Source organism: Hyaena hyaena, unplaced genomic scaffold, assembly GCF_003009895.1.
Source record: "Hyaena hyaena isolate Hyena2069 unplaced genomic scaffold, ASM300989v1 scaffold_63, whole genome shotgun sequence".
NCBI lineage: Eukaryota > Metazoa > Chordata > Mammalia > Carnivora > Hyaenidae > Hyaena > Hyaena hyaena.
The window spans coordinates 4,315,756-4,342,141 of NW_024080695.1; the positions used below are offsets into that span (position 1 = coordinate 4,315,756).

The following is a 26,386-nucleotide window of genomic DNA, read 5'->3' on the forward strand; positions in this document are numbered from 1 at the left end:
TTTCTTTCAAATGTCCAAACACAGCATAGGGAGCATGGCTGTCTCTAGGCTCCAGTCCCTCTCTAATTATAACACAAAATATAACTTTGAAAGTTGCATAATAAAGAGTGGAGCAGATGAGGGAGAGATGGATTTGGAAATCTTGTGTGGGTCAGGGAAAGCTTCCTGCAGGGGGTGGCCTTTGAGTTGGGCTTTAAGGATTTGTATGGAATGGAGTTGTGGGAGGGAGAGGGGAATCTGAAATGCAGGGACACGAGTGAGGTAAGACACAGAAAGTAGAGCAAACAGAACATTGCCGTGTGGGCCAGCATCCTCTCTGGAGCTGATGGTTTAGGCACTTTGGCCCCTTCTTTTGCCCAGAGTTATTTCAAGAGTAGAAGCAGTAGTTACAAGTCTCCCCCCCCCCCCGGGGTGTCACACACAAAATACTGTGACAGTGAGCACCGGATCCAACAGCGTCAACTAAATGAAGTATGGGTCGTGCCCCTGGCAACCTACCGTCAGACTGACTGAGAATCAGGATGGCTGAATCAAGAAAGAAGGACCTTTCGCTAGGCATCCAGCTGTCCTAGAGCCTATGGAGCTGGGATTCTACTCCAGTTCTGGGTCTCCAAAGCCTGTATTCTTCCAACTATATCTGCACCCCTGCTCACCTACCAATATTCATCGTCCATTCTCCACCCACTCACCCATCCATTTTCTACCCACCAATCCATATATTCATCCATTTATTTACTCATCTGCCTATTCATCTACCCCATCCATCATCCATCCATCCATTCATCCATCCACTTCCATATGTCCATCCATCTGTCCCACCCCAGCCCCACCTATTCAACCCTCCTCACCTACCTGTCCACCCTCATCCACTTACCATTTACCACCCAGCTACCCACCTTCCATATACACACCCAACACCCATCCATCCACCACATCCATTGATTATCCCCTCATCCATCAATACATCCATCCATGGTCCCACCTACTCCTCATCCATCTAATTATCTATCTATTTGCCCCATATATTTGATGTCTTCACTATACACTGCTCTGTTGATCTCCTTATTTACCCCTATTTCCCCATCCACCCACACCCCCCATCACCTATTCATCTACCATCTATCCATCCATCTATCCATCCAACCACCACCCTCCTGCCTATCCATTCATCCATCTACTCCCATATTTCCATTCATTATTGCCACCCACCCATTTGCTCAATACCCTTCCACTTACTCACCCACCCACTAACCCATGCATCCCCCTAACCTTCCACTAGCACTGTCTGTGTCTCACAGCTGAAGGGGCTGTGAAGCAGGACAGAGAGAAAACAGTGAACATTCACTATGATGAGGTCTCTGTTGGAAAGAAGTGGCATGGCATAGCACTAGGGGCGTGGGCTTAGAGCCAGCCTCTTTCTGTCTCTGGGGCTGCCCCTTATGAGCTACGTGACTTTGGGAGGCTAGATTCCAAGGGCTATCATTCTCCAAGACCCATGCTCTTTCCACTGAGTCCTGTGCCATTCAATATGGACCTGGAGGGAAGAGAGCATGGAATGATTTTCCCACGCTCTGAAGGAGTTAGAAAGGCTCATGCTGCTCAAAGAGGAATCGGTGAACCAAGGCAGAGATATGAAACCATTACGGCTGTGGCTCTGAGAACTCACTTCTAGGACTAGCCCACAGCCCAGTTTTATCTGTAACTCGGGAAGAAATGAAAAAGGATTCTACATACCCTATTAGGCAGAGCTCGAGTCTGCTAATGCAAATTGGTTATCTCTGCAATGGCAGAAACATTTAATTTTCTCAGCCAACTTATCAAATTAACTGTTAGCTTTGTGGCCAGAATTCTGAGTGACAGACACAGGTTCCCTCAACATCCTGAACTTTATGACTAGATGCCAGAAGGAAGCACTCTGGGATAGTGAACCTCACCCAAGGAGAGGAGGACATATATTAAAATTCGTAATAAATCAGGCTGGAGGCATTTTTCAAAGGAAAAGCATCTCAGAAGAGTAAAATAAAATGGTTAGCAATCAAAGTAATTTTGGATCAAGCGATTTCACACAGGCAGGATGGAGTCAGCTTAATACCCAACATCCGCCCAGTATGGACTTCTGTAAGTGAGGCTTGGCCTCCAATGTGGAGCCAAGTCTTCGTTTTTGCCGTCAGCTTCGAAAAAGAAAAGCATTTTAAAGTGCTTTCACACCTATTGATTTCATTCCACTGGTTCTCCCTGTGCATGTTTTCTGGATTGTGTAGAAAGGTGGATGGAGGGGTAAAGTGGAGTATTGGGAGAGTGCAGGCTTAGGAGTCTCGGCAGAATTAGATCAGGGGCCCAGCTTCGCCATCACTGGCCAAGTGGCTGGGGACTTGCAACTTCTTCAAGCCTCTCTCTCTTCACCTGTAACACAGGGACGGGAGAAGATGAACCGGTGTGTGCCATCTGTCTGTCCTGTAGCAGGAACTTTATAAAGGGCAGCTATTTTTGTGACGATGATGATCACAGTGTGGAGATGCTCTCATTTTGCAAATGGGGAAACTGAGGATCAGGAAGTGAAAGTTAACTGCCTGCCATAGTTCTGATGACCGTCTTTCAGTACGGAGGTCCCCAGAGATGGTTCTGCAGGCCACGACCTGAGTGAGGAGGGGTCAGGGCAGAAGAGTTGGAGGGGTGGAGGGCACTGGGATGGGGTACACATGGAGTGGCTGAGGGTCAGGCCCCAGAAAGTGGGTGAAACAGGACAACCGGAGAGAATCCAGCCCCAGGAGTCATGGCAGGTGCAGAGGGGTCCACACACCAGGGAAGACCAGGGCGTGGAACTTGAGACCGGATCCAGGTCTCCTGCCTTGTTATGTGTCTCATATCCACTGGAAAGGGCCATCTGTGTCTTCACAGCACCCAGCACACAATCAATGTGCCGGAAGGCTGGGTGGGCCAAACAAAGGAATAAATGCCCACCCTTCGTTAGCAGGGTATTTGCCCAGGTTGGCAGCCTCAACATCCCAAAGGGGAAAGAAGGCCAGTTGTCATTTAATGAAGCAACAGGTGTCCTCACTGGACACAAATTGGATTGCCATTTGCAGGACTGGTGAGTCACAGCCCTTATAGGCAACAATTCACGTGAGTTAACATGCATGAAGCTTGCTTTTCTCATAGCTGAGGGAGTTGAGACAGGTTGTGTGTGTGTGTGTGTGTGTGTGTGTGTGTGTGTGTGTGTATTAAAAATTTAAGGCAAAATCGGGGCACCTGAGTGGCTCAGTTGGTTGAGCGTCCGACTTTGGCTCAGGTCATGATCTCTCAGTCTGTGAGTTCCAGCCCTGCGTCAGGTCTGTGCTAACCTCTCAGAGCCTGGAGCCTGCTTACAATTCTGTGTCTCCCTCTCTCTCTGCCCCTCCCCTGCTCACTCTTTGCCTCTCTCTCTCTCTCTCAAAAATAAACATTAAAATTTTTTAAAAAAGAATTAAGGCAAAATCATGTTTGACTCAGCACTCAATGGTATGGGCTGATAATTCTGTATATAATTAATTATATTAGCGAACACTTGTGTAGTGTGGACTGATTATGTAGCAGAGGCTGTTAAATACTTAACATGTGTTAACTCACTTGTCCTAACAACCACCTCAGGAAGTCGGGATTTACATCCCATTTTTCAGATGAGGAGACTGACACACTACTGTGAGGTCCAAGGTCACAAAGCTAGCAAGGGTCAGTATTCAAAACCAGTCAGTCTGACTCCAGGACCTGTGCTTTTAGCTATTATGTATACTGCTTCACTGTGGTTCATAAACACCAGACTTGAAGTTCCAGGAAAGCTCTGGAAGAGTGCATGCCAAATGGAACAAAGGGTTGGGGTTGGGGGGTGGATATGGAAAGGAAGAAAGTCGCTGTGTGTATGTCGTAAGAATCCCTTCTCTAGCATCCCCAGCAGACACCACTCTTAGCAGAATGCAGCTGCCCATGCTCCAAGATTGCCCCCTGCATGGGGAAATAGCTCAGACCCTTAGAAACTCCCTCCATCTAGAATTGAAACTGAGAAATCTGCTGTATGACAGCCGCTCCCCTTTGGCCAGTGGTGTGCTTTCTGGAATTATTCTCTGTCTTCAATCCTTAGAATCCACTGGGCTAACTATCTCCCATTGTCCCCCAGACTCACTCAGCCCAGCTCGGAGCCTGGGAATCTTACTTGGTGGGGGATGTTTATCAAAGCCTCCCAAGCCAAGCTTAGCCAATGGGAAGAGATCAGGAGCAAGGGGACTCAAGCCAGGACATCTATTCCCCAGGCCCTTCCTGCACCGTGTCCTTGAGCAGCTGGGAACACAGGAAGGTCACTGCTCCAGCTGAGGTGGCCCTGTCCCCTCTTCCCCTCTCTTCCAGCGTCCAGGTGGAAACACGTTGGCTTCCGGGAAGCCCCACTCCACTGCACTAGCCTGTATGTGTGAGCAGTGGGACATCAGAGGGCTTTTCCAACTAAAGTCTCCTTGGTGTTTCCTTTGGGATTTGGATGGAAAAAACATCTTTCTGGCCTCCCACAAGATGTCTCTTCCTTCCGTAAAAACTTGGTGTAACTGGCTGTTCTACTCTGAAACCGCATCACTTTCTGGGAAGATCGTCTCACAGGCAATTCTTATCTCACACATTCAATAACAGCCTTTGGCCAGAAGCATTAAAATTCTGTTTTATCTGCTGTTGCCTGAAGCAAACATATTTGAGGGCATCTTTGGAAGGAGTCCACTACACCATGGCTATGAGAGAGCAAAATGGATCGGATTATTTTACTATCCTCTCTCTCTCTCCACCCCTTTGAAAATAGATGGGCTTGAGGAAGGGATGGCCATCTTGTTGAGGGATGGGGATTGAGATGTGTTCTCATCTGACACCTCCTCATTTAATGCCTGCACCCACCTTCTGGAGAAGAAGCAAAAGTGCCCCTGTGAGGAGGAGAAAGGGCCATCAAGATAACAGCTCCTGGTCGGTCACACCGCTTTTCAGACCTGAGCCCAGGCTCAAATGGAAGACTCTGCTCTTCCTGCCTTCCCAGCCACCTGCTTCTTCCTGCATACTTGCGCGAGCAGATTTCTGTCTGTGTCTAGAGGTGAGGTTGACCTTTTGTGTCTGAGCTAGCTGACGGGTCAGGCTTGCTGGGTCTTCACTGATTTCAGTGCAGAAGAAAGGCCTGAGCCAGCAGCCTAGTGGAGGACAGTCCCTAATGGCGTTCACCAAACATTCTGATCTTCCCACTTCCAGGCACCTGGCAGGATCTCGCTTCCGGGCTCCTGGGGCTGGGCAGGCTGTGTGACTCCTTCTGGCCAATGTGTATGAGTAGAAGCGCAACCAGCAGACTGGAGCAGTGGTGTTTCCAGACTCTCTCAGAGTCTCTTTCCCCTGTCACTGTGATGTTCCAGAGATGCTGTTTCAGGCTGGGTCCCCAATGAGGAGGATGGTGGTGATGTGGGAGGAGCACCCATCCCCCAACTGACCTTCCATAGACAGATGGTGTGAATAAGGCACAAATCCTCATTGTTATAAGCCACTGAGGCTGAGCGTAGGCTCAGAGAGGGTATCTGGAGGTCCAGACACTGGTCTCTTGGTGAATAATGGCCTCAGTCTGGTTCTGGGTTGCAGAGTTGCCGTGGGGAAACTCTGTGGCTCCAGACAGGAATGGACTCTGACAGTTGAGGTGCCTGAGTGAGGGGTCCGCCTTGGGGCCACTCACCTCTCTCTGCCTGGACAGCCAGCCCCATCTGTCCACTTACCCTCCCCACTCCCATCCATGCATGGTCACCATGTTTCACGTGCCCAGAAGAAGTGGAAATCAGATGGGAAGCCAGGTGGGACGATCTGCCTTTTCTTTACTAATGTGCCCTAGCCCTCCTTAATCTCTCCTCTCCTGGACTCAATTAACTCTACACTATCAATCCACTTTCCAACTGGAGAGCACTGCCATTATTTTGCCTTTGCACAACTGGGTTGAGACAGGAGCTGATGCCTTTTTATAGGCCTTACCAACCTCCTCTTAGCTATTGATTGGGTAAGGGCAGGCACTTGGTACAAGCAGTACCAATCAGAGTCCTCCTCCAATCGCCAGACTTGATTGGTCCAGGAAATGTCACCTGACCTAAGTTGGGCCAATCAGAGCCATTTCCTGGAATTCTTGAATTTGAGATTCGGGAAACCTCCTTAGTGATTTTCCCTCAGCTTCTTCTTTTGTCCGCTTTCCTGAGTTTGGTGGTGGAGCTGGCAGGCTCAAGCTCTCTGCACTGTGTCTTCCACGGTGTGGAAAGAACTGGTTCACCTTAAAAGAAAATGACCTCAATGTGCAGAGAAGCAAGACTCGCTGGAAGGAGGAACGAGTGAGAGTCTCCTTTCACCTAAGCCATTGCATTTTTTCTTTCTTTTGAGAGCATTCCCAGGGGAGGGGCAGAGATTGAAGAAGAGAGGGGGAATCCCAAGCTGCTCCTCACTATCAGTGCAGAACCCATCTTGGGACTTGAACCCATGAACTGCAAGATCATGACCTATGCTGAAATTAGGAGTTGGATGCTTAACCAAGTGAGCCACCTAGGAGCCCCTAAGCCATTTGCTTTTTTATCTTCAGCCCTTACAGCCATGATAGTCTCAGAGAATTCACCATTTGTGCCAGTATCTGTCTCTGTGACCTCCCAGGGCCACAATTTTTCCAGGGGAAGCAATGGCACGTATGTGTATGGTTATTACATGTATTGAAATATCACTAATTCATTTAAGTGTCAAATGTCCATACTTCCAAAATCACTACAATTTTTATTTATTTTGCACTATTTGTAAAATAACTTTTCTGAGACTAATAGGCACTAAAATTTTGGTTAAAATTTGGGAGAAATCAAGGGTTAATGACTGCCAGGCACGGAGCCTTGATTGGTCCCCGGAAGGTGTGTTGTGTTTCTCATGGCTGCCTGGCCAAGTACGGACAACTGGGTGAAATGTATTCTCCAAAGTTCCAGAGACCAGAAGTCTAAAATCAAGGTTTCCACAGGGCTCTTGGAGGTAAATCCTTCCTTGTCTCTTCCGGTGTCCAGCGTTTACCAGCGATCCTTGGCATTCCTTCAGATTGTGGCCACATCTGTCTTCAAATGTCCCTCCCCTTTGAGACCCGTCATTGGGTATACGGTCCACCCCAATCCAGTTCGACATCATCTTCACTTGATTACATCTGCAAAGACCCTATTTTCAAATACGGTGCTGGGTGGAGGGCAGTTTGGAGTTCATCATATCCTTTTGGGCACAATGCAATGTACAAAAGAGGTGTTTGTCCAAAAGAGGTGTTTCAGGTGGAGAACATGAGGATTTTTCATAAGAATCCTGGGGGCGGCCCGGAGCTAGATTCAGTGTGGAGGGAATTAACATTAAGGACCGGGAGAAAATGCCTCTAAGCACTTATTTCAGACCATCTTATTGTTTATATTCCATTTTTTACATACATTCTGAGCGATACCATTCATTTGCTTTCTCTGGATATTTTAATTAAAGTTTCGACATTTATAAAAAGTTAAAGGTGAGAATCAGTGGAAGGAATCTGAGTTTGAGAAACCCCAGACTGTATGGGATCCCAACTCTGTAAAACACTGACTGCTGACCTCAAGAAAATGACTCCTCTCTAGATGTCAACATTTACAAATCAAGGTTATGCTGAGGACTTGTTTTAGATGAAATGTAAATGCACTCAGCACAGTAAATGGCATATAACAGGTTTTCAATATATTCACAAAATGATAGTAGTATTTCATTTAATTGCTTGGCAGTGAGATTCTTAGATGTCACAGAGAGATAATTAGGCCAGGATTAAAACAACAGCAATATTTACCTCAAAGTGGACCATTAGATCGTATTTATAATTTTTCAAATTCATATGCAGACTCCTTTCGCAAAGGACTTAATAAGGCCTATAGATGTTCCCACATAAAATGGGCATATTTTACTATGGAGAACTAATTGAAGGTGAATGATCGAAAGTCTGAGCAGACCAGTGACAGCACATGCTTCTAAAGAGAAACAGGATTGTACGGACTCAGAGCTATCTGTGAGGGACCGTGTGTCACCCCTCAACCCCCTGGAAACCCACCATGCTGTAGTTTCCTGGGTCTTTCACTGGCTGGGGTGAATGTGTCAGGATGAGTAGCCCTTTAAAATTTTTTTTAAAAAGTGTTTATTTATTTATTTTTGAGAGAGAAAGAGAGAGAGAGCACATGTTGGGGAGGGGCAGAGAGAAGGTGGCAGAGAATCCCAAGCAGCCTCCACACCATCAGCGCAGAGCCCAACACGGGGCTTGAACCCATGAACCATGAGATCATGACCTGAGCTGAGATCAGAGTCAGACGCTCAACAGACTGCATCACCCACATGCCCCAGGATCAGTAGAGGGCCCCGCCCGCTGTGTGATTTCCTGATCTAGAGTTTTCATGCAACTATCAGGATTCTGCAATCCAAGCACCAGCCGGACCCTCTTCGATTGTGGCTGAAATACCTCCCACTGCTCCAGGTCGCTGAGCTGACTCTCCCCAGCCATCTTCCTGGGCTTTGGAAAGGCTCCAGCTTGCTTCATGGGGCAGTGATCCCAGAAAGCCCAGCCTCACCTAACACAGTCACCGGTGCTCTTCCCCTCTCCCTCAGTGGGCAATACTCTTCTGAGATTCAGAGATGCCGCAATAGTCAGAGTTAGCATTTATCGGTTTCTTCGACTGTGAAATGGTATGGAAAAAAAAATCCTATGAATAGAGCCGCAATGAGAAAGAAACATGAGCAAACAGCTGTAGGGTTCTCTCTCTGCCCCACGGTTTAGAAGAGAGATGTTCTCAGCTCTTGGTTGGCTCCCTTTACCTGTCTATGTTCACCTATAAATGACCTTTGGACCATACAGTCGGAATCTCAAAGACTGGAGAGAACCAGAAAACACTGGCCTTGATTTGGGAAGGTGGGGTCCTTGAATTTCGCCTCTTCCTAGCAAAGTGGGTAGAGGGCGTGCCAGTGGTGAGGGTTCCTCCTCTACTGATTAATCCACAAGATGCAGGTATAACCCCTGCCTGCCTTCCCCATGGGGAAGAAATCAGAGGGGAGTCAAAACCCTCTGCAAATGGCACAGACCTTCTAAAGTCAAGGCCAGCCCTTGACGTGGAGCCCGAGGCACAGAGAGGCTGGGACCCCTCCACCCCACTTTGCCCCCATGCTCACAGCCCCAAGGGCAGCAGGACCAGGGCCTGCCCCGTTCATCCAGTTCCTGAGCCTGAAATGAATCATAACTTCATGCTTCTTTGCCTCCATCCCCACAGTGGCTCGAGGCCACAACAGAGCATCCCTATCTCACTGCTTGGGGTGGGGGGCTCCCTGGAGGTCCTGCCGAACTTTACTCATGTTTTGTTTGTTCATCTCTCTGTGGCCCTGGTCCAGGCCTCCCCCTGCGTCCTCAGCTGAGCCTGCAGTGGCTCCCTATTGTTGTGTTTTCTCAGGATGGGGAAGGACAGACAGCTGTCATGTTCATTTGTATGGTCTTGCACCTGTAATGTCTGGGTTCACCAACATCTACAGAGCAAGTGGAAATTCCTTATTCAACATTAAGTGTTCAGGGCGAGGGGTGCCTGGGTGGCTTAGTCGGTTAAGCGTCCGACTTTCGCTTAGGTCATGATCTCGCGGTTCGTGGGTTCGAGCCCCGCGTCGGGCTCTGTGCTGACTGCCAGCTCAGAGCCTGGAGCCTGTTTCAGATTCTGTGTCTCCCTCTCTCTCTGACCCTCCCCTGCTCATGCTTTCTCTCTCTCTCTCTATCCTAGAAATAAATAAAACATTTAAAAAAAAATAAATGTGCAGGGCGATGGTCCGTTTTGCATTTTGATTTAGTGCTTGGACTCTGGAGCCTGATTACTTCCAGGGAATCCTACTGCTCTTAGTCATGTGCCCTCATCTCACTTCATCTGCCCTTCTTCGCCTATTACATGGGGAGTAAAAGCACCTTGGTCACAGGATGGAAGTACAGACTGCATCGCATAGAGCAAGTGCCCAATGAAAATGTGCCCTCACGGTCATCTGCTCTATGCAATGGGCGTGCCAGACAGACACTCAAAGACACCGCTTAGGGGAAGCACCCCCTCCCTTCGGGTCCTGAAGCTCATTCCACCAGAGCTTGAGCCCCCTGAGAATAGGGGCTTGCTCCCAGCTATGTCCGCTTGTATCCAACCTCTGGGAGATGCTGAGTAAATATCTCCGGAACAGCTGGATGAAAACACAGGCAGCAGGAAGAGCCCAGGATTCCAGGGGATGGAAGACTAGATTTCAAATCCTTTGTATCCCAGTTCAGAGCTGCAGATGCTGGGAATACTCACATGCACCTCGAGGAAAGTGTGGAAAGTAAGGAGTAAAGCTCCTGAAATGGGAGCGATTTGTCTGCTGGGGGAACATCAGGCAGTGTCTGGGGTCAGTCTGGGTCCTCACAACTACAGAGGTGCTACTGGCATGTAAGGGGCAGAGGCCACGCATGCTGGCAAACACCCTACACAGCACAGGCCAGTCCCCACATCAAACAACCCGTGTCAGTACTCCCCAAAGGTCGACAGGGCCGAGGTTGACCACTCTGGATTAAAGAAACATGTTCTTGGGGCGCCTGGGTGGCTCAGTCAGTTAAGCATCTGACTTCGGTTCAGGTCACGATCTCACAGTTCATGGGTTCGAGCCCCACGTCGGGCTCTGTGCTGACAGCTCAGAGCCTTGAGCCTGCTTCAGATTCTGTGTCTCCCTCTCTCTCTGACCCTCCCCTGCTCACGCTCTCTCTCTCTCTCTCAGAAATAAATTTTAAAAAAATTAAAGAAAAAAGAAACATGCTCTAAAACCGTAACATCATATACCCCCGTCACTGACCACCATTCACTATATTGTTAAGTACAACAAACGCAGCATCGCATTTTTAAAAATATAACACTTTTGATTTGTATTTCCCTGATGAGAAACAATGAAATCTGGCCATGTGTAGCACCATGGATGGACCTTGAGGGTGTTATGCTGAGCGAAATAAGTCAGGCAGAGAAGGACAAATACCATATGTTTGCACGTATAGGAGGATTAGGAGGAACTTGACGGAGGACCAAGGGGGAGAAGAAGGGCGGAAATGGTGGGGGAAAGGGAGAGAGGCAAACCATGAGAGACTCTTGAATGCTGACAAAAACTGAGGACTGATGGATGTGGGGGGGAGGGGGGGATGGGCATGAAGGAGGGCACTTTGGGGATGAGCACTGAGTGTTATGTGGAAACTAATTTGACAATAAACTATTTGTAAAAAATAAATAAATAAATAAATAAATAAATTAAAAAAAAATATAACACTTTTAGGGCCTCCGCATGTGGCTTTCACGTGATTTTAAATATGCGGATTTCTTTCGGAGGTGACACAGGTAGAAAACTCAGCTCCTGAAACTCCTTTCTCACCAGGGGCTCCTTATTCCGCAAAACTCTGCCAAATGCTGTTGAAACGACCCTTTGGACTTGGCAGAAATGGCAGGACGGGCCCCACGGTGCATCTCTCACACTGGAAGCCTCAGCGGCCAAGGCCTCCAATCCCCGGACCAGTTCCTGGAAACAGATGGTCCGCCTGGCTTGGCGGCCTTTTGCCCGTTGAGACCACTGACCAGCAATAACACCGTGCTTCTAGAATATTAGGCAGTGTTAATTTTAATTCCGCTCTCTGTTTAGAAACTGAGGTCCAGAGACATCAGACCCGGGGCGTGTCCTCCACGTCCCCATAGTGGCCTGTGCACATCTGCACGCCAGCATCTCAGGGTCCAGGCCCACATTAGGGCACACTGTTAAAGGGCTGAAAGAGAATCTCCTCCAGGAGCTGGTGATGCCCACGTCCCTGGGCATCACATGCTGAGGACGGGTCCTCATCGTATCGGGGCAGGGGAACCTTTTCCCTGCCCAAGAGCTCGTTCTAGCTGACGCAGCACACATCAGCGGCCAGGCAGCCGTGCAGGGGTGAGGCCCTCAGAGCGCCCTGAAGCCTGCGAGGGCTCGGAGCTGTGGGTCACTAACCCCAGAGCAGGGGAGACAGACAGCTGGGGAGATCTGTAGTTTTAGATCGGGATTCTTGTGGCCAGCTCAGAACCAACCGGAAGAGGCGCAGTCTAGGCACACTCGGCCTCAATTAGCAGGAGTTCTCAAAGCTTGAATCAGAAGGACACCAAGAACATGTTAAAATGCAGCTCTCCTGACCTATCTTCTCAGCTGCTGACTCCGAGGGTACTGTGTCCGTGTCCTAAGGCGCTAAAACGTGTCACCAGCTTACAACAGAAATGTATTGTACGGGGCTTACAACAACGGAAATGTATTGCCTCTTGGTTGTGGAGGCTGGGAGTCTGAAATCAAGGTGCTGGCCACTTTGATTCCTCCCTGAGGCTGAGGGAGAATCTGGTCCAGGCCCCTCCCCTGGCTTCTGGTGGCTGCTGTCTCCATCTCCATGTGCCTTTCTCCCCGTGTCCATAGGCCTCTTCTTTCTAGGACGCAAGTCATACTGGATGACGGGCCCCCTACTCTGATATGGCAGAGAGAGAGGGAGACATAGAATCGGAAGCAGGCTCCAGGCTCTAACTGTCAGCACAGAGCCATACACGGGGCTTGAACTCACCAACTGTGAGATCATGACCTGAGCTGAAGTCAGATGCTTCACTGACCCCTCCCGGGGGACTGTGACCTGTGCTCCTGTGACCACGGTGCTTCCTGCTGATTCACTTTGCAGCCGTCGGCACCGCAGCAGCTGGAGACAAAGCACACGGAGCCAGCCTGGTGCGCTGCGAGCGGACCGCCTGGTCTGCCGAGAAGGAAAGCAGACAGCCGCTAGCTGTGGAGGCTCCCGGGGCTGGTGAGGCCCCAGGGAGTGGGAAGGGGAGGCTGGCTCAGCATCTCAGGGTCCCCCACCCAGTCAGGCCACCTGCCACTGGCTGCTGCCGGACAGGAAGGCTCAATGTTCCAGCTACTCATGTGCCGACACGGCAGGTGCTTTAAACACAGGGCTGCAGACACCCAGGTCCCATTGTTCTTCTGGTTTAAAAGGAACACTCGGTTTGGGGCACACCGTGCACGTGAACGGACTCCTCGCAGGCATCTGCACAGATGAGAAACTGCGGCAGAGAGGGCGGCCGCGGGTGCAACGTGGCCCCCTTCCCACATGGAGCAGGCATGGGGCTGGACACGGAGGGGTCCGTATGGTGCTCAGACAGCTTCCCCGGGGTCCACAGCTGGGCCCTTCATCCGGATACTTGCATACGGCAGGTGGGAGCTAGCCTGGCAGCCTTTGGGGCCCGGGGAGGGCAGGGGTGGGCGGAGGCAGGGATGCACAAGCAGGGACCACAGGTGCGTCCCCACGCCCACAGCAACCCCTGCAGCCGGCCATCGACGTTCCTGACTCCTGCTTCTGCACGTGCCCACGCCGGACTCCCCCGCACCACCCCGGCCCCATCTGAAAAACGGCTCTGCTCTCTTTCTTTATTTTGCCAACTCCTGTTAGCCGTGCCAGCCTCGCTTTACATGCACGACCACAAATCTCTTCGGGGTCCTCTGCACCGCCGGGCAATCCTACTACATTTCCCCGATCAATGCACTCTTCCCCACGAGAAAGAACATCTTACTGGCTGAAGCCACCATATGGTGGTGTTTCTGCTAAGAACGGCCAGATGTGACCCCTGAATAACCCAAGGAGGGGTATCTCGCTTTCATTTTCATTTGAAAGAAAATCATTTGGCTTCTTTGGACTCCAGGTGAAGCGGCACGCTGCTGATGCTCGTTTGGGTCCGTCACCGCTCAGACTTTCCACAGGCTCATGTCTGCCATCAGGTGCCCTCGGAGGACGCCTCAGTCCATGCTTGAACAGACGAAGGGTCCAGAACGAGGCTGCCTGGAGCCCTGGTCCAATGTGCCCACGCTGGTTTGAACTGAGGTTCCTGGGGCCAGGGTTCGAGGCTGGGGAAGAGACCAGGATCCCCAGAGGCGGCAGAGTCGCATAGTGTTGACTGCCACTTTCCCCTGGTCTGAGGGACTGTGGTCACTGAGGCCCATCACGTTCTCCCGGCCAGAACAGGGTACCAGACAGACGTGGGCCCCCAGCGGTGAGGTCTGCTGCTCTGGCCTGGGGGGCGTGTCTGGCCTCACCCGAGCACCCACTCACTAGTCGGAGAGCTGTGGCCGCCCAGGACAAATGACAGGCTGCTGCTCCTTCGCCTGTCCCAGCGCCCCATGCAGAATGGGGCCCTGCCCTGCCCAGAAGCCCACTGGCCGACACCCAAGTAATCACCTTTCACCGACACCCACCCCGATGATGACAGCGTCACCAGCCGCCTTCTGTGTTGTCCTCACTCCTGGGGCTCCATGCCCTTCCCGTCCTCACCCCTCAGGACTCAGCCGGGCATGGCACCTTGGGAAGCTTCTGGGACACCCTCTCAGCTGCAACAGAGCCACTGCCCAGGCTGCCGTCTGTGGCACGCATTCCGTCAGCTGCCGTCACCTGCTGGGAACGAACATGGAGCGGTCCTGGTGATGCCTAGGGCTCACGCTGGCACTTACCCATCTGGCTCTCCTGGAGGGTGGGAAGCTCATCTGATAGGCTCTGCAAGCCCAAGCCCTTGTTCAGCGTTGGTCAAATGGACAGGTGTGCGGCCAGTCCTCTGTGTAGGGCGTCAGGGCCACCCTGCAAGCCCACTCCTTCCTGAATCCTGCTCTCACCCATCAGTGCGAGTTGGATGAGCTCCTGAGGGCAGCTGCCAGGATGACGTCTGAGCCGTCTGGTCCTTTGCTGATGGGCCCGGGGCATGCTGCCGGTTCAGCACGCACCCAAGCCCCTCGTAACCTGGTGCTGTCCCGGCCCCTGCCAACCCGGTGTCCCATACAGCCCGGGGCAGCTCGCTCCGTTAAATAATAACAGTCACAGTAATCTTTGCATCAGAACTCCGACCTTGGCAGGCATTGTATCCACAATCTCACATAATCTTCCAACACCCACGCTGCAAAGGAGGGGTTTTCATTTGTCGGTGCTGACAGTGAGGCTCGGAGAGGTGAGGGGACACGCCTCAGGTCACGCTGGCGATGGTGGACCCAGGACGGTTTCCACCCAGAGCTCGGGCACCAAACCGTCAGAGAGCCTGCCCCTCTGCACCAGCCTCCCTGTGTGCCCACTCGGCGCAGCTCCCCCACTTCCCACGAAGACCCCGGGGCCCGGAGACGTGAGGGTGGCGCCTGGCTCACACGGCAGAGGCGGGATGAGAACTCGGGGCCACCTGCTGCTTCCCTTCCAGCACCATGGCTGGCTTCGCAGGGGGCCAGGGACCACCGTTCTCCCGGGGAGCCCTGGTGCCATCTGGGAGGGGCTCTGCCCAGCGGACGCCGGAGGAGGACTTACTTCTCTCTGTTGAATATGATGAATTCCTTCCGCACAGTCTCCAAGCACTGCTGGACGTGTCCATTCTGTCAAAGAGCAGAGAGGTGAGTGTAAATGACGGAGGACCATCCAGGGAGCCACGACAGGGGTGATGACGAGCAGAGTTCGGTCTCAATGGGGCTGTGGATGCCAGGGGGGCTGGGCATGAGCTACGTGCCTGGAGCGGCCCTGACTGTAGGGGCGGCTGTGCCAAAGGGAGCCTGGCAGATGAAGACGTTCGTGTCAATCTCAGTTCAAAGCCATCACATCCAACATCCAAAAGTCATGGTAGAATGGAATGTGGTAGAAAACCATGAAGCGGTTTCGTAATCGTTTGAATGATCTTTAGAGCTAATTAAGAAATGTGATGGGGCGGGGGGGTGGTTCTCTCAAGGCCCGAGAACCTTGAGAGCATCCTGCACAGGTGCACGTCCTCTTCAAGAGCAGACGCCAAGGACGAACGTCGTGTAACACACATTCTAGAGGCCGCCTGAATGCCGCATGTACACTGCACGCCTGTGCAGAACCCATGCCCACCCCAGCCTCGTGGACCCTTGGTAACACACTCAGGTGCGTGTCCAAGCTGACTTCTGCATCAGGCTCAGCAGGCACAGAGCCCGGAGTATTTGAGGGCCTACAGCAATGTTTTAATGAAACATAGAAATTAATTTCTGTTAAGATAAACAGAAAAAGAAAAGAACGTTTAGCATGGAAAGCTATGTTCATCTTCATACCACTATGACTGTAAAATCTAACTTTCAATGTTTTTTAGGGGGGATGGAGCAGTTGTGGGTTGAGTCGTGTCCCTCAAATGGATGTGAGGAAGCCCTAACCCCTGGTGATGGCGAATGTGACCTCGTTTGGGAACAGGGTGTTTGATGTCATCCCAGAGCAGAATGGGCCCCCAATGCAATGACTGGTGTCCTTAAATGAAAGCCGTGTGAAGGGACAGAGACACAGACAGGAAAGCACCACGTGGGAAGGGGGGCAGTGATGGGATCAGAGCAGCTGGAAGACAAAGCCCCCTCTCCCCCCACCCCCAGAGTCTGGAAGAGGCACCGAAGGGCCCTCCCTCCCTCCAGGCTTTGAGCTACGCTCTCTCCACACCTTGACTTTGAACCTCCGGATCTGTGAGAGAACACACTTTGGTTGCTTTAAGTCACCAAGTGGTAACACTTTGTCATGGTGGCCTGGGAGATAACACAGGGGCGCGCACGGGCCAATGTGTCTGGGGCCACAGAAGTCAGGGTACGCCCCCCCCCTCTGTGCCTCTACAGCACAGTCTTTCCAACAGGCACCCAGGACTGCCGGGTGCAGCATGGGGACCCCCCACATGGCATTTTTTTTTTCAATCCTGCTTAGAGACATGGGGGGTTCCTGCACAAGGAATAGTGTCCCCATGAGCGACACGCACAGATGTGCACATGGACAGTAATTCTCTCAGTCATTTTTTAAATGTTTATTTATTTTTGAGAAAGAGAGAGAGAAATCTCAAGCAGGGGAAGGGCAGAGAGAGGCAGAGACATAGAACCCCAAGGAGACTCTCAATGCTGAGCTGTCAGCACAGAGCCTGACGTGGGGCTCGAACCCACAAACTGTGAGATCATGACCTGAGCCAAAGTCGGATGCTTAACTGTCTTGAGCCTCTCAGGTACCCCTTAAAAAAATTTTTTTTAACGTTTATTCATTTTTGAGAGACAGAGAGAGACAGAGCATGAGTGGGGGAAGGGCAGAGAGATAGGAAGACATGGGATCCAAAGCAGGCTCCAGGCTCTGAGCTGTCAGGACAGAGCCCCGCATGGGGCTCGAACCCATGAACTGTGAGATCATGACTTGAGCCAAAGTCGGACACTTAACCAATTGAGCCACCCAGGTGCCCCTGTTCTTTCAGTTTTGTGCTGTGGAAAGCCACTCGATCAAGGAGGCCTTTTAGTGGCTGCAAAGGAAGGTGTTTGGAGACACGGAGTGAGCTGCTTCCATTAGGCTAACCAGCATCTCCCTCCCTCTTTACGTTCACTGGGCTCTGAGAGTCCACCCCTCCTGGGGGGGATCCACTCACCAGAGGACAGCTGTCCTTTGTGCCATCTTTGGACCTGTTCTTCGCCAGCCTCTTCTTCTTTTTGTGAAGTGGCTTGGATTCGAGGATCATTTCTTCAAGTTCAAACGTGGGGTCACAATTCAATCTCCCCTTCTGAGAGCAAGTGGAAAAAGCAAACACGGTCTGTTGTGATTGCACCTATCACTGAACTTTCTGTTCACTCACTCATTCAATCGATCATCCATGCGACAAGTAATGACTAACTACCACAGTGGGGTGCCCCAGTTCCGTTTGTTTCTTCTGGTGAAGAGAAGCGACACATTCCTACGGCAGACACGGTTCATCTATTCGTCGTATCTCCTCCCCTGGCTCTGGATACAGCTCTGGATACAGGCTCCTTGAAGTTAATTTCTCACTGAGTAAACGTGGCTAAGTTCCCTAACCTGTGCCTGGAACACACAACACCCTGAACACTGGTGGGCCGTCATTACTTGTTCACTTATGACAATCACGCATTGAGAGCTTCTAGTGCCTTCCAGGGCTACCCACTGCTCTGGAGTCTCTCAGGCAGAAGCCAGACGAGGCAAGTGGGCCCTACCCTGTGAAGCTCTCGAGGGGACAGCAGGCCCACTGTGACAGAACGGTACTGCTAACGGAGACCCAGGCCCAGACCAGGGAGGCTGCAGTTCACTCCAGGTAAGGAGGCGGTGGGCTGGGGGTCCCATTGGAGACAACACCCAAGTTTTTCTCTCTTCCAGAAGGCAGTTACTGAGACCCTCAAATGAGCCGGTCGCTCGCTGGGTTTGATGCTGTCTGGAAGGAGGGACAGGAGACTGCCGGGGGACAAGGAGAGGAGCCCCCCCACCCCGGGGAGGAAGGAACGTAAGCACAGGTACACAGCTACAAAACAGTGTGGCCACAGGGGACAACTGCAGGCGTCTGGGTATGGTTGATGCAGGGTCCACTGCCTGTGATTGTGTGGAAATGAGTGTGCACGAGTGAGCATGGGTGTGCATGAGAATGAACATGCATGAGAGTATGCACGAGTGTGAACATACACGTGTGCATGAGTGTGAGAGTGCATGAGAGTGTGTACGAGTGTGAGCATGCACGAGGGCAAGCACACACGAGTGTGTATGAGTGTGGGCGTACATGTGGGTGTGCATGAGTGTAAGTGTGCACATGAGTGTGTGTAACTGTGACTGTATATGAGTGAGTGTGAGTGTGCACAGATGTGGGCACGCCCATGAGATTACACGTGGGTGTATGCGAGTGTAAGTGTGCACATTAGTGTGCATGAATACGAGTGTGCATGTGAGTGTGTGGGTGTGCAAGAGTGTGCCTGCGTGGGTCTGGGGAAGAGCAGAGGGTGAGGTCTACAAAGGCTGACAGGTGATCACACGCGTTGGCCCCAAGGGTCACCCAGGCGTCTTGCACACAACCTCGGGGAAGGCTCATGTGGCAACAGAGAGGCTGTGTGAGGCCATCTGTGCCCCGGATAAAGGGCCACATCAAGATGCCTGGGTTTTGTGCATCTGGCCTGAGCGTGGTGGAGGAGGACCTCGGCAGACGCTGGCGTATTCCCCGGGGCACACCCAGAGCGAGCATGCCGAGGGGGCCAACGAAGGGAACCGACTGTGGGTTTACTACTCCAGGAACCGTTCCGAGGGCCGTGTGTACTGGGGGCTCCCTGAGTGCCAGGCCCCGCTCCGAGTCTTTGGAGGCCTCTTGGCATTTACTCCACCCCAGCGTGGGATGGATCCCTCTGGTCTCCTCATTTTAGGTGAAGAACCCCACCCCCGAGCACAGCTGAGGTCACAGAGTTGGTAGTGAACCCGTCTGTCTGGTCTGGGCTCCCACCAGGGGAGCCCGCACTGTCCCTCCAGGACCAGCTCTGGATCACTAAATGTGCCTTTGTATTGGCTTACTGTTTGCACAAACCCTTAGCCCGTGGCTGTTGACAGGGGGCAGCTGTCCCCAGGGGATGCCCGGCAATGTCTGGGGATGTTTTTGGTGTCACAGCTGAGGAATGCTACCAGTATCTGTGGGCAGCGCCCGGGGGTGAACAGGACAGTCCCCTCTCCCCCGCCAAAGAATCATCTGGCTCCAGTGTCCCCTACAGCCCAGTTGAGGAGCCCTGCTCTCATCTGCAAGCTCCCTGACACCAGGCACCAAGCTGTTTTCTCTCCAGTCACCTCAAACCACACACAGTGCCCGCGTACACAGGCGCTCAGCGAGCGCGGGCTGGTGGGGAGGCGGGTGGCAGGATGAACGGGTGGACAGTGCCCACGATGGGTGTGACTCAAGAAAAGAAAGCAGGTCTGTACCCACAAAGACCTTCTACAAGGAGAGAAACCTCCCAGATGGGGTCCGAGTCTGCCCTAATCACACTGAAATGTGAACGTTTTGCAGCTCATGTGGCCGCGGCCAGCTGAGGCCTCCTGGACCCGCTTCTTGGTCTTTAAAAAGCAGAGCAGGGGACCCTGCAGAAGGACGGCATGGATTGGACGACACCCCACTCACATTGGGCACAAAGCCGGGCGTCAGCGCCTTCTCGAACACCGCATCCCAGTTCATGTCGGCCAAGTAGGGCGCGCTCTGGACATCACCAAGGCTGGACAGACGGCTCTCGGGGTCCTTGGTCAGGAGCTGCGGGCAGAGGGCAAAGGCGCTTAAACACATTTGCTTGAGGTGTGTGCCCTGCTGAGGTTAGTGGGGACTCTGAAGTTAGGAATCTAGGGAAACAGAAGGTGCCTCTGCTTTTTTTCTGTTTGGAGAGAGATTGAGAGAGAGAGAGAGACAGAGAGAGAGAGAGGGAATGAATCTTAAGCAGGCTCCATGCTCAGTGCGGAGCCCAGCTTGGGGATCGACCTCATAACTATGAGATCAGGACCTGAGTGGAAATTAAGAGTTTGACACTCAACCGACTGAGCCCCCAGGTGCCCTGAAGGTGCCTCTGCTTTTCATGTTCCAGGGAGGAACTGAGGGGTCAGGCTGCTTCCTCACGGTCACCCAAGCAAGGGGCTCTTGGGAAGGGACTGGATTTCAGCCACCACGCTGTCCTTGGGGGTCTAGTGCCTCGTGATAGCCCACGCTCACCGATGTCTGCAGAGGCTTCCAATTAAATAAAAAAAGAATTGGTCACCTCATCTTAAGATTGTCAGCTTGGTGGCAGGATGTTCGGAAGTGTAATAAAATTTATCCCTGGACAGCTCAGTGGTGACCTCTGTGGCCTGATGGCGTGGCCTCATTTGTGGCCAAGGGTATAATCTTTAGTTTTCTCCTCAGATAGAATCTCTGCTACTAAGGGGTGGTGCCGCATAAGCAGCAGCCCCGGATATATATATCTGTATCCATTCATTAGTTGATGGACATTTGGCTTTTGGGCTCTTTCCATAATTTGGCTATTGTTGATAGTGCTGCTGTAAACATTGTTGTGCATGTGCCCCTTTGAATTAGCATTTTTGTATCTTTTGGATAAATAATTAGTAGTGCAATTGCTGGATTGTGGGGTAGTGATGTTTTTAATTTTTAAGAAATCTCCATATTATTTTCCAGAGTGGTTGTACTATGGTACTGTGGAGTTTTCCCCGCACCATTTTTTTTAAAAGATTTTTTCCATTAGATATCTTTTTTTTTTCTTTGTCACAGCTTAACTGGCCATACAGCTGTGTGATCATTTCTGGGGTTTCTGTACTATGTGTCTATTTTTGTGCCAGTACCATACCGTCTTCATCACTAGAGCTTTCAGGAGATAACTTGAAGCCTGAAATTGTGATGCTTCCAACTTTGCTTTTCTTTTTCAAGATTGCTTTGACTATTAAGTCAGTCAGAGAAAGATGAATATATGATTTCACTCATATCACTAATATGTGGAATTTGAGAAACAAAACAGATAAAAATAGGGGAAGGAAAGGAAAAATAAGAAAAAACGGCGAGGGAGGCAAACCATAAGAGACTCTTAAATACAGAGAACAAACTTAGGGTTGATGGAGGGAAGTTTAGTCGGGGGATGGGCTGAAAGGGGGATGGGCATTAAGGAGAGCACTTGTTGGGATGAGCACTGGGTGTTGTATGTAAGTGATGAACCACTGGGTTCTACTCCTGAAACCAATACTACATTGTACGTTAACTAACTTGAATTTAAATAAATAAATTATGTACTCTAAAAACAATAAAATAATAATAAAAGAGTTAAAAAAAAAAAAAAAAAGAAGAAGCAGCCCCCGGAGTATGACCTTGCACCCAAACGGGGCTTTCGGCTTCTCAAAACCATCCCGGCTTCCCTTGCACGAACTCGGGCGGCTGCGGAAGGCTGCGTGCCTGTCTCCTCCTCTCAGATTAGGAAGAGCAAAGACACGCGATTTTTCCACTCCCAGATCTGGGGCCCAAGGGGACTGGTATGGACCTGGCATGTGCCAAGGGGGGGGTCTGTGGCACCCGGCTGCCCACAGGTGGGAGCTGGAAGGCCCCACTGCCAGTTTGCTGCCTGCCCCTCCCCCAATGCTGCAGAAATCTCACAGCTGCGTCTGGCCAGCAGGCTGTGGTCACACCCATGTGAGGGCACCTGGCCGGGTCCTAACTGCTGGTCACGGCGGCCTCCTCCTCGGGGCTGCCTCAGATGATGAGTCCAGATTTCAAAAGAGACTCTAGGGGCACCTGGGTGGCTCAGCCGGTTAAACATTCATCTCTTGATTTCTGCTCAGGTCGTGATCTCATGGTTCCTGAGATCAAGCCCTGCATCAGGCTCTGCGCTTACAGCATGGAGCCTGCTTGTGATTCTCTCTCTCCCCATCTCTCTCTCTGCCCTTTCCCTGCTTGTGTGCTCTCTCTCTCAAAATAAACTTTAAATGGATACTGCACTCCAATGCGCATAGGAGACCCCCATTCAGGATAGTGGTTCTCCGTCTCCCTGGATGGGTGGGGGGGGGGGTCCAGGCACCGGCAGGTGCGGAGGGCATCCAGGCAACTCTAGTTAGTAGTCGGTTCTAAGAACCAGGTGCTGAATCTCCCCTGAAGCAATTGAGTGAACTGATACTTGAACGAGTCATTTACAGCCGGGCAGGGACTAGACGCTGGCATCCGGATCTGGGACAGCCTGCATTCAAACCTTGCCTCTGCCCTCTACCAGCCCCGTGACCTCGACTGAATGTGTGTCTAAGCCTCAGTGTTTTCACCTCCAACATGGGGCTCCCAGGGCTGCGAGGACTCAGAAGAGACGCTGCACGGCCCAGAACATGGTACTCACTCAACCACTGCTGGCTGGTGTTAGTGTCCTTTTCCCACAGATGCCTGGGTACCAACCACATGCAAGACTCCATCCTGTACATCTTGGAGGATTCCCCGTCTGGAAAGCTAAATGCCAGCCTCAAAAGGAGGGCACCACACCCCTCTAGCCTGTGCCAGACTCTGAGCGGGCTTCAGGACCACCCAGGGAGCCGATGGAAATGCACCCAACAGGATCCCACCCCTAGAGTTTATGAGTCACAAGGGCTGCGTGGAGCCCGGGAAGCTGCATTTCCAACAAGCTCCCAGGTGTTGCTGCCGTGCTCCTGGCCCAGGGGACACACTTGGAGAATCACTGCTTTATTCTAGTAAATTCTAGATCCTGGAAAAAGTCAGGAGATGTCCAGTTTCTTAAAGCTCAGTGACTTAAAAGACCATGTGTGGCAAAAATTTTTGAGCCATATGCACCAACTATTTCTGCTTATTAGGAGTTTGTAGCGGAGTGAAGAGCCTGGGGCTTTGTTACAGATGCGTCTCCGAGCCAGACTCCAGCATCCAGCCGCTCTGGAAACCTGTAGGCAAGACGGTGCGCCGCTTGCGATGAGGCGTTAGCGCTCCGCTGACTTGGTCAGCTCCACCACTGGCATTCTCTCCTTCTCTCCTTCCTGACTCTGGCGGTATGCCTGCTTCTGCACTAAATGCCCTGAGCCCCCAGACCTGGCAGGCTGGGGGCTGCCCCCTTACCTTCTTGAGCAGCGCGACCATGCCTTTGCACCACGTGGAGGAGTAGTGGACACGCTCCACCTTGAACATGTGGAGGATCTCATCGATGGGCGTGGCCGAGTGGATTTCATACGGTCTCTGCAACCAAAGGACCAGAGGGGGAGTCAGAGAGAGGGCCAACTGTTAGACACCGCCCATGTGGTCAGAACTGTGTATTTGCGAGGGGTCGGGTTTATTCTTTCCCTTCGCGGAACAGTGGGTGTTCCTCTTTTGCAGCAGAGCAGATGGCCGGGACCCATTGCCAACAGTGGTTAGACCTGTCAGGCAGGGCCTGAAGCTGGCAGGTGGGTGCTGTGTTATGGCCCCAGGAGGCTAAATGACTTGGCGAGGTCACATAGCCGCTAGGGTGCAAAGGCAAGATCCACACCCAACAGCCTGATTCCCGAGTCCCCTCTCCAGACTTGGGGGTGGGGTGGCTCTCACCTTCCACCGGACACCCAGCATCACCTCCAGGCACAGCCCCTACCTGCTGGTGGGCCTCACCTCCAGCTTTTCCTGCGCTGGCTGAACCAGCCGGGAGTGGGCAGGGCTGGAATCACCCAGGTCTGGGTCTGCTGGGGTGCCCGGATGTGGGGAGATGGGGCTTCTCTCCCCTCCACTCCCCGGCCAGCGAGGCTACAGAAGTCTGTTCGATTCGCCAGCTCAGCAGAGCGTTAAACCTCCTGACTTGTTTTCCAAGCACTGCCCTGGGGAGTTTGTTTGCTTCTAAGAACCTCTCAAAACTCGAGAAGGCTTTCTTGAGTGGGACCCTGGGGACACGGCTCGGACAGTGTCTGAGCGTCAGCTCACTCCCTCTGCCTCTGCCCCCTCCCAAATTCTCCTCCCTTCTTTACCTCCCCCACCAGCTTCACGGGTCAAGATGTTTTGAGGCTTGCACCCGTTAGATGGCTCAGGGCTGGCATCGGCATGACGTCACTTCGGAGCACGTGTGGTGTAACAGCTAGAGAAACAGAGCGAGGAGCTCATCGTTGACCACGTGAACTTGACTGCTGTGAAATTCCTGCGGGGGGGAGGGGTATCCCTGAAGGTGGGCCTCCGCCGTCCAGCAGATCTCAGAGCACAGCGACGAGAATGAGTCCGTCCATCCACACACCGGCTATGGGTCAGAGCCCGTACTGGGCTCACATGGTTCATAAGATGTGGGCTCCAGTCCTGTGGAACTTGAATTCTCACGGGGCTGCTGCAAATACGAGGTGCCAGCCAAGAAGGTGAGGGGTCCTCAGCCTTGGGTGGGTGACAATTCCCTGGAATGCAGGAGCATCTTTATCTTCACCCAACCGGGCTCTCTTGGGGAAGTTGTCTTTGCCTTCCGATGTGTCTGCCCAGAAGGGGACCTTTTCCGGACTGGCTGCCTCCTCTTTCATCTGTCAATCAAATTGGGAACCCTCCCTTTTCCCCTGTAATATGTAGATCAAAACCAAAACCTGGGGCTCCCTAGAAAGGCCAGCTACCTAGATGTGCTAACATTCTTTCCCGCGTGTCTTCAAACATTGTCTCCCAATTTAACGGGATGTGGAGTACAGTTCCAGGAGTGAACATTTCAGAATTTCCTCCCGAGGCTGGCTGCCTGCCTCTGCCTTTGCACCAGTAACAGCTGCCATGATTAGAAATCACAGGAGAGCGCATTAACTGAGAGCGGAGATGTCAGCTTCTGGACTGCTCAGGGTCGCTTCTCGACTGAAGAAGCTTCTTCTTTTTGCCTTTGGAGAAACCATTCCTCCCACTCTGTCCCAGCCGCATCTGGAAAACCAGCTGCTGGAGGCGGGAGGACCAGCTGCTGGAGATGGAGCACTCCCACCTCCTCATTTTAGGAGTGGGGACAGTGAGGCTGGGATCCCACAGAGACACAGGATCTCCTTTGCTGCTCTTCCCTCGATGCCACCAGAGCCCACCGTGCCCAGCGCCTGGCCGCAGAACCAGCCAGTGACAAGTGTGATCAATCTGCCTCCCCATCCGACCTCCAAACCGGCCACGCTCTAGCTCTGACCTCTCCACTTCTGGAGGGAGCCAGACCAACAATAATAGTAACCCTAAGAAGCCACACGGCCAACGCAGCAGTTAAATACGTTCCCGGCTAAGCTCGGAACACCGTGCACAGAATACGTTCTGCGGCTTTAGGCTCAGCCTTCATCCGTTTGGAGGGTTGTAGAGAAACCCAGCCCCTTCTGCAAGAATACTGGCAAACACGGAGATCAATACTCCATCTGCTCCAGGTAAAGAATTCTATGGAAGCTTAGTTCACACGCATGTGTGAACTTGGGATGTGTGGACTCAGAAAAGCAAGTGGCATTTCTAAGGTAAAGCAATTACATGAACTGCTGGTGAAAGGGATTTTGGCAGTGGGGCGCTGGGTAGACTCATTGCGGAGCGCAGGTGTGTCTCCATTCCAGGCCACCCGTTTACAGAAAATGCCAATTGACGAAGAACTGGAGAAGAGGGAAGGGAATTGCTGAAGACCTGTTATTTGGACAGCCGGAGCTGAGCTGGGCTTTGGGGACCATCGAATCCAATGTGTGTGTGTGTGTGTGTGTGTGTGTGTTTCCCCAAAACGTTTTTTACTACAAATCCCAAACACGGAATAGATGGAAGTGAAGAACAGGTCTTCGGGCTATGAAACGTCCGAAGCCAGAGGCAGTGTGCCCCCTCCTCAGAACTGTTGAACCACTTCTGGGGGTGCCCGAGGCCCGGGAAACGCAGCCTGAAAACCACAGCACAACCCACGCCCTTTCCCCTCCCTTAACGGAGACGTAAAACCTAGAGAGTGAGGTCACAGAGTCAGTTTCCTCCTGGGTCTGGACTCCTGGAACAGTGTTCTCTCTGCTTTACCAAGAGACAAGAAGTCGGCGTTCAACTCCAGGACCACCTCCCTCCTTCCATCAGGGTCACGTGCCAATACATTCCCAGGTTCTGCCGTCAAG

General features: G+C 52.0%; 1 protein-coding gene across 1 annotated transcript in view; it reads right to left on the reverse strand.

The window, feature by feature from the left end:
* The window catches only part of STK32B (serine/threonine kinase 32B), a gene marked incomplete at its 5' end in the record, with an annotated part of 114,460 nt that overhangs the window by 2,378 nt on the left and 85,696 nt on the right, over positions 1 to 26,386 (reverse strand). The window contains 4 exons of the mRNA XM_039232111.1: positions 15,404 to 15,468; positions 17,481 to 17,612; positions 19,983 to 20,108; positions 23,430 to 23,546. Of these exons, the coding sequence (XP_039088042.1) occupies positions 15,404 to 15,468; positions 17,481 to 17,612; positions 19,983 to 20,108; positions 23,430 to 23,546 (440 nt within the window). The remainder of the gene's footprint in view (positions 1 to 15,403; positions 15,469 to 17,480; positions 17,613 to 19,982; positions 20,109 to 23,429; positions 23,547 to 26,386) is intronic.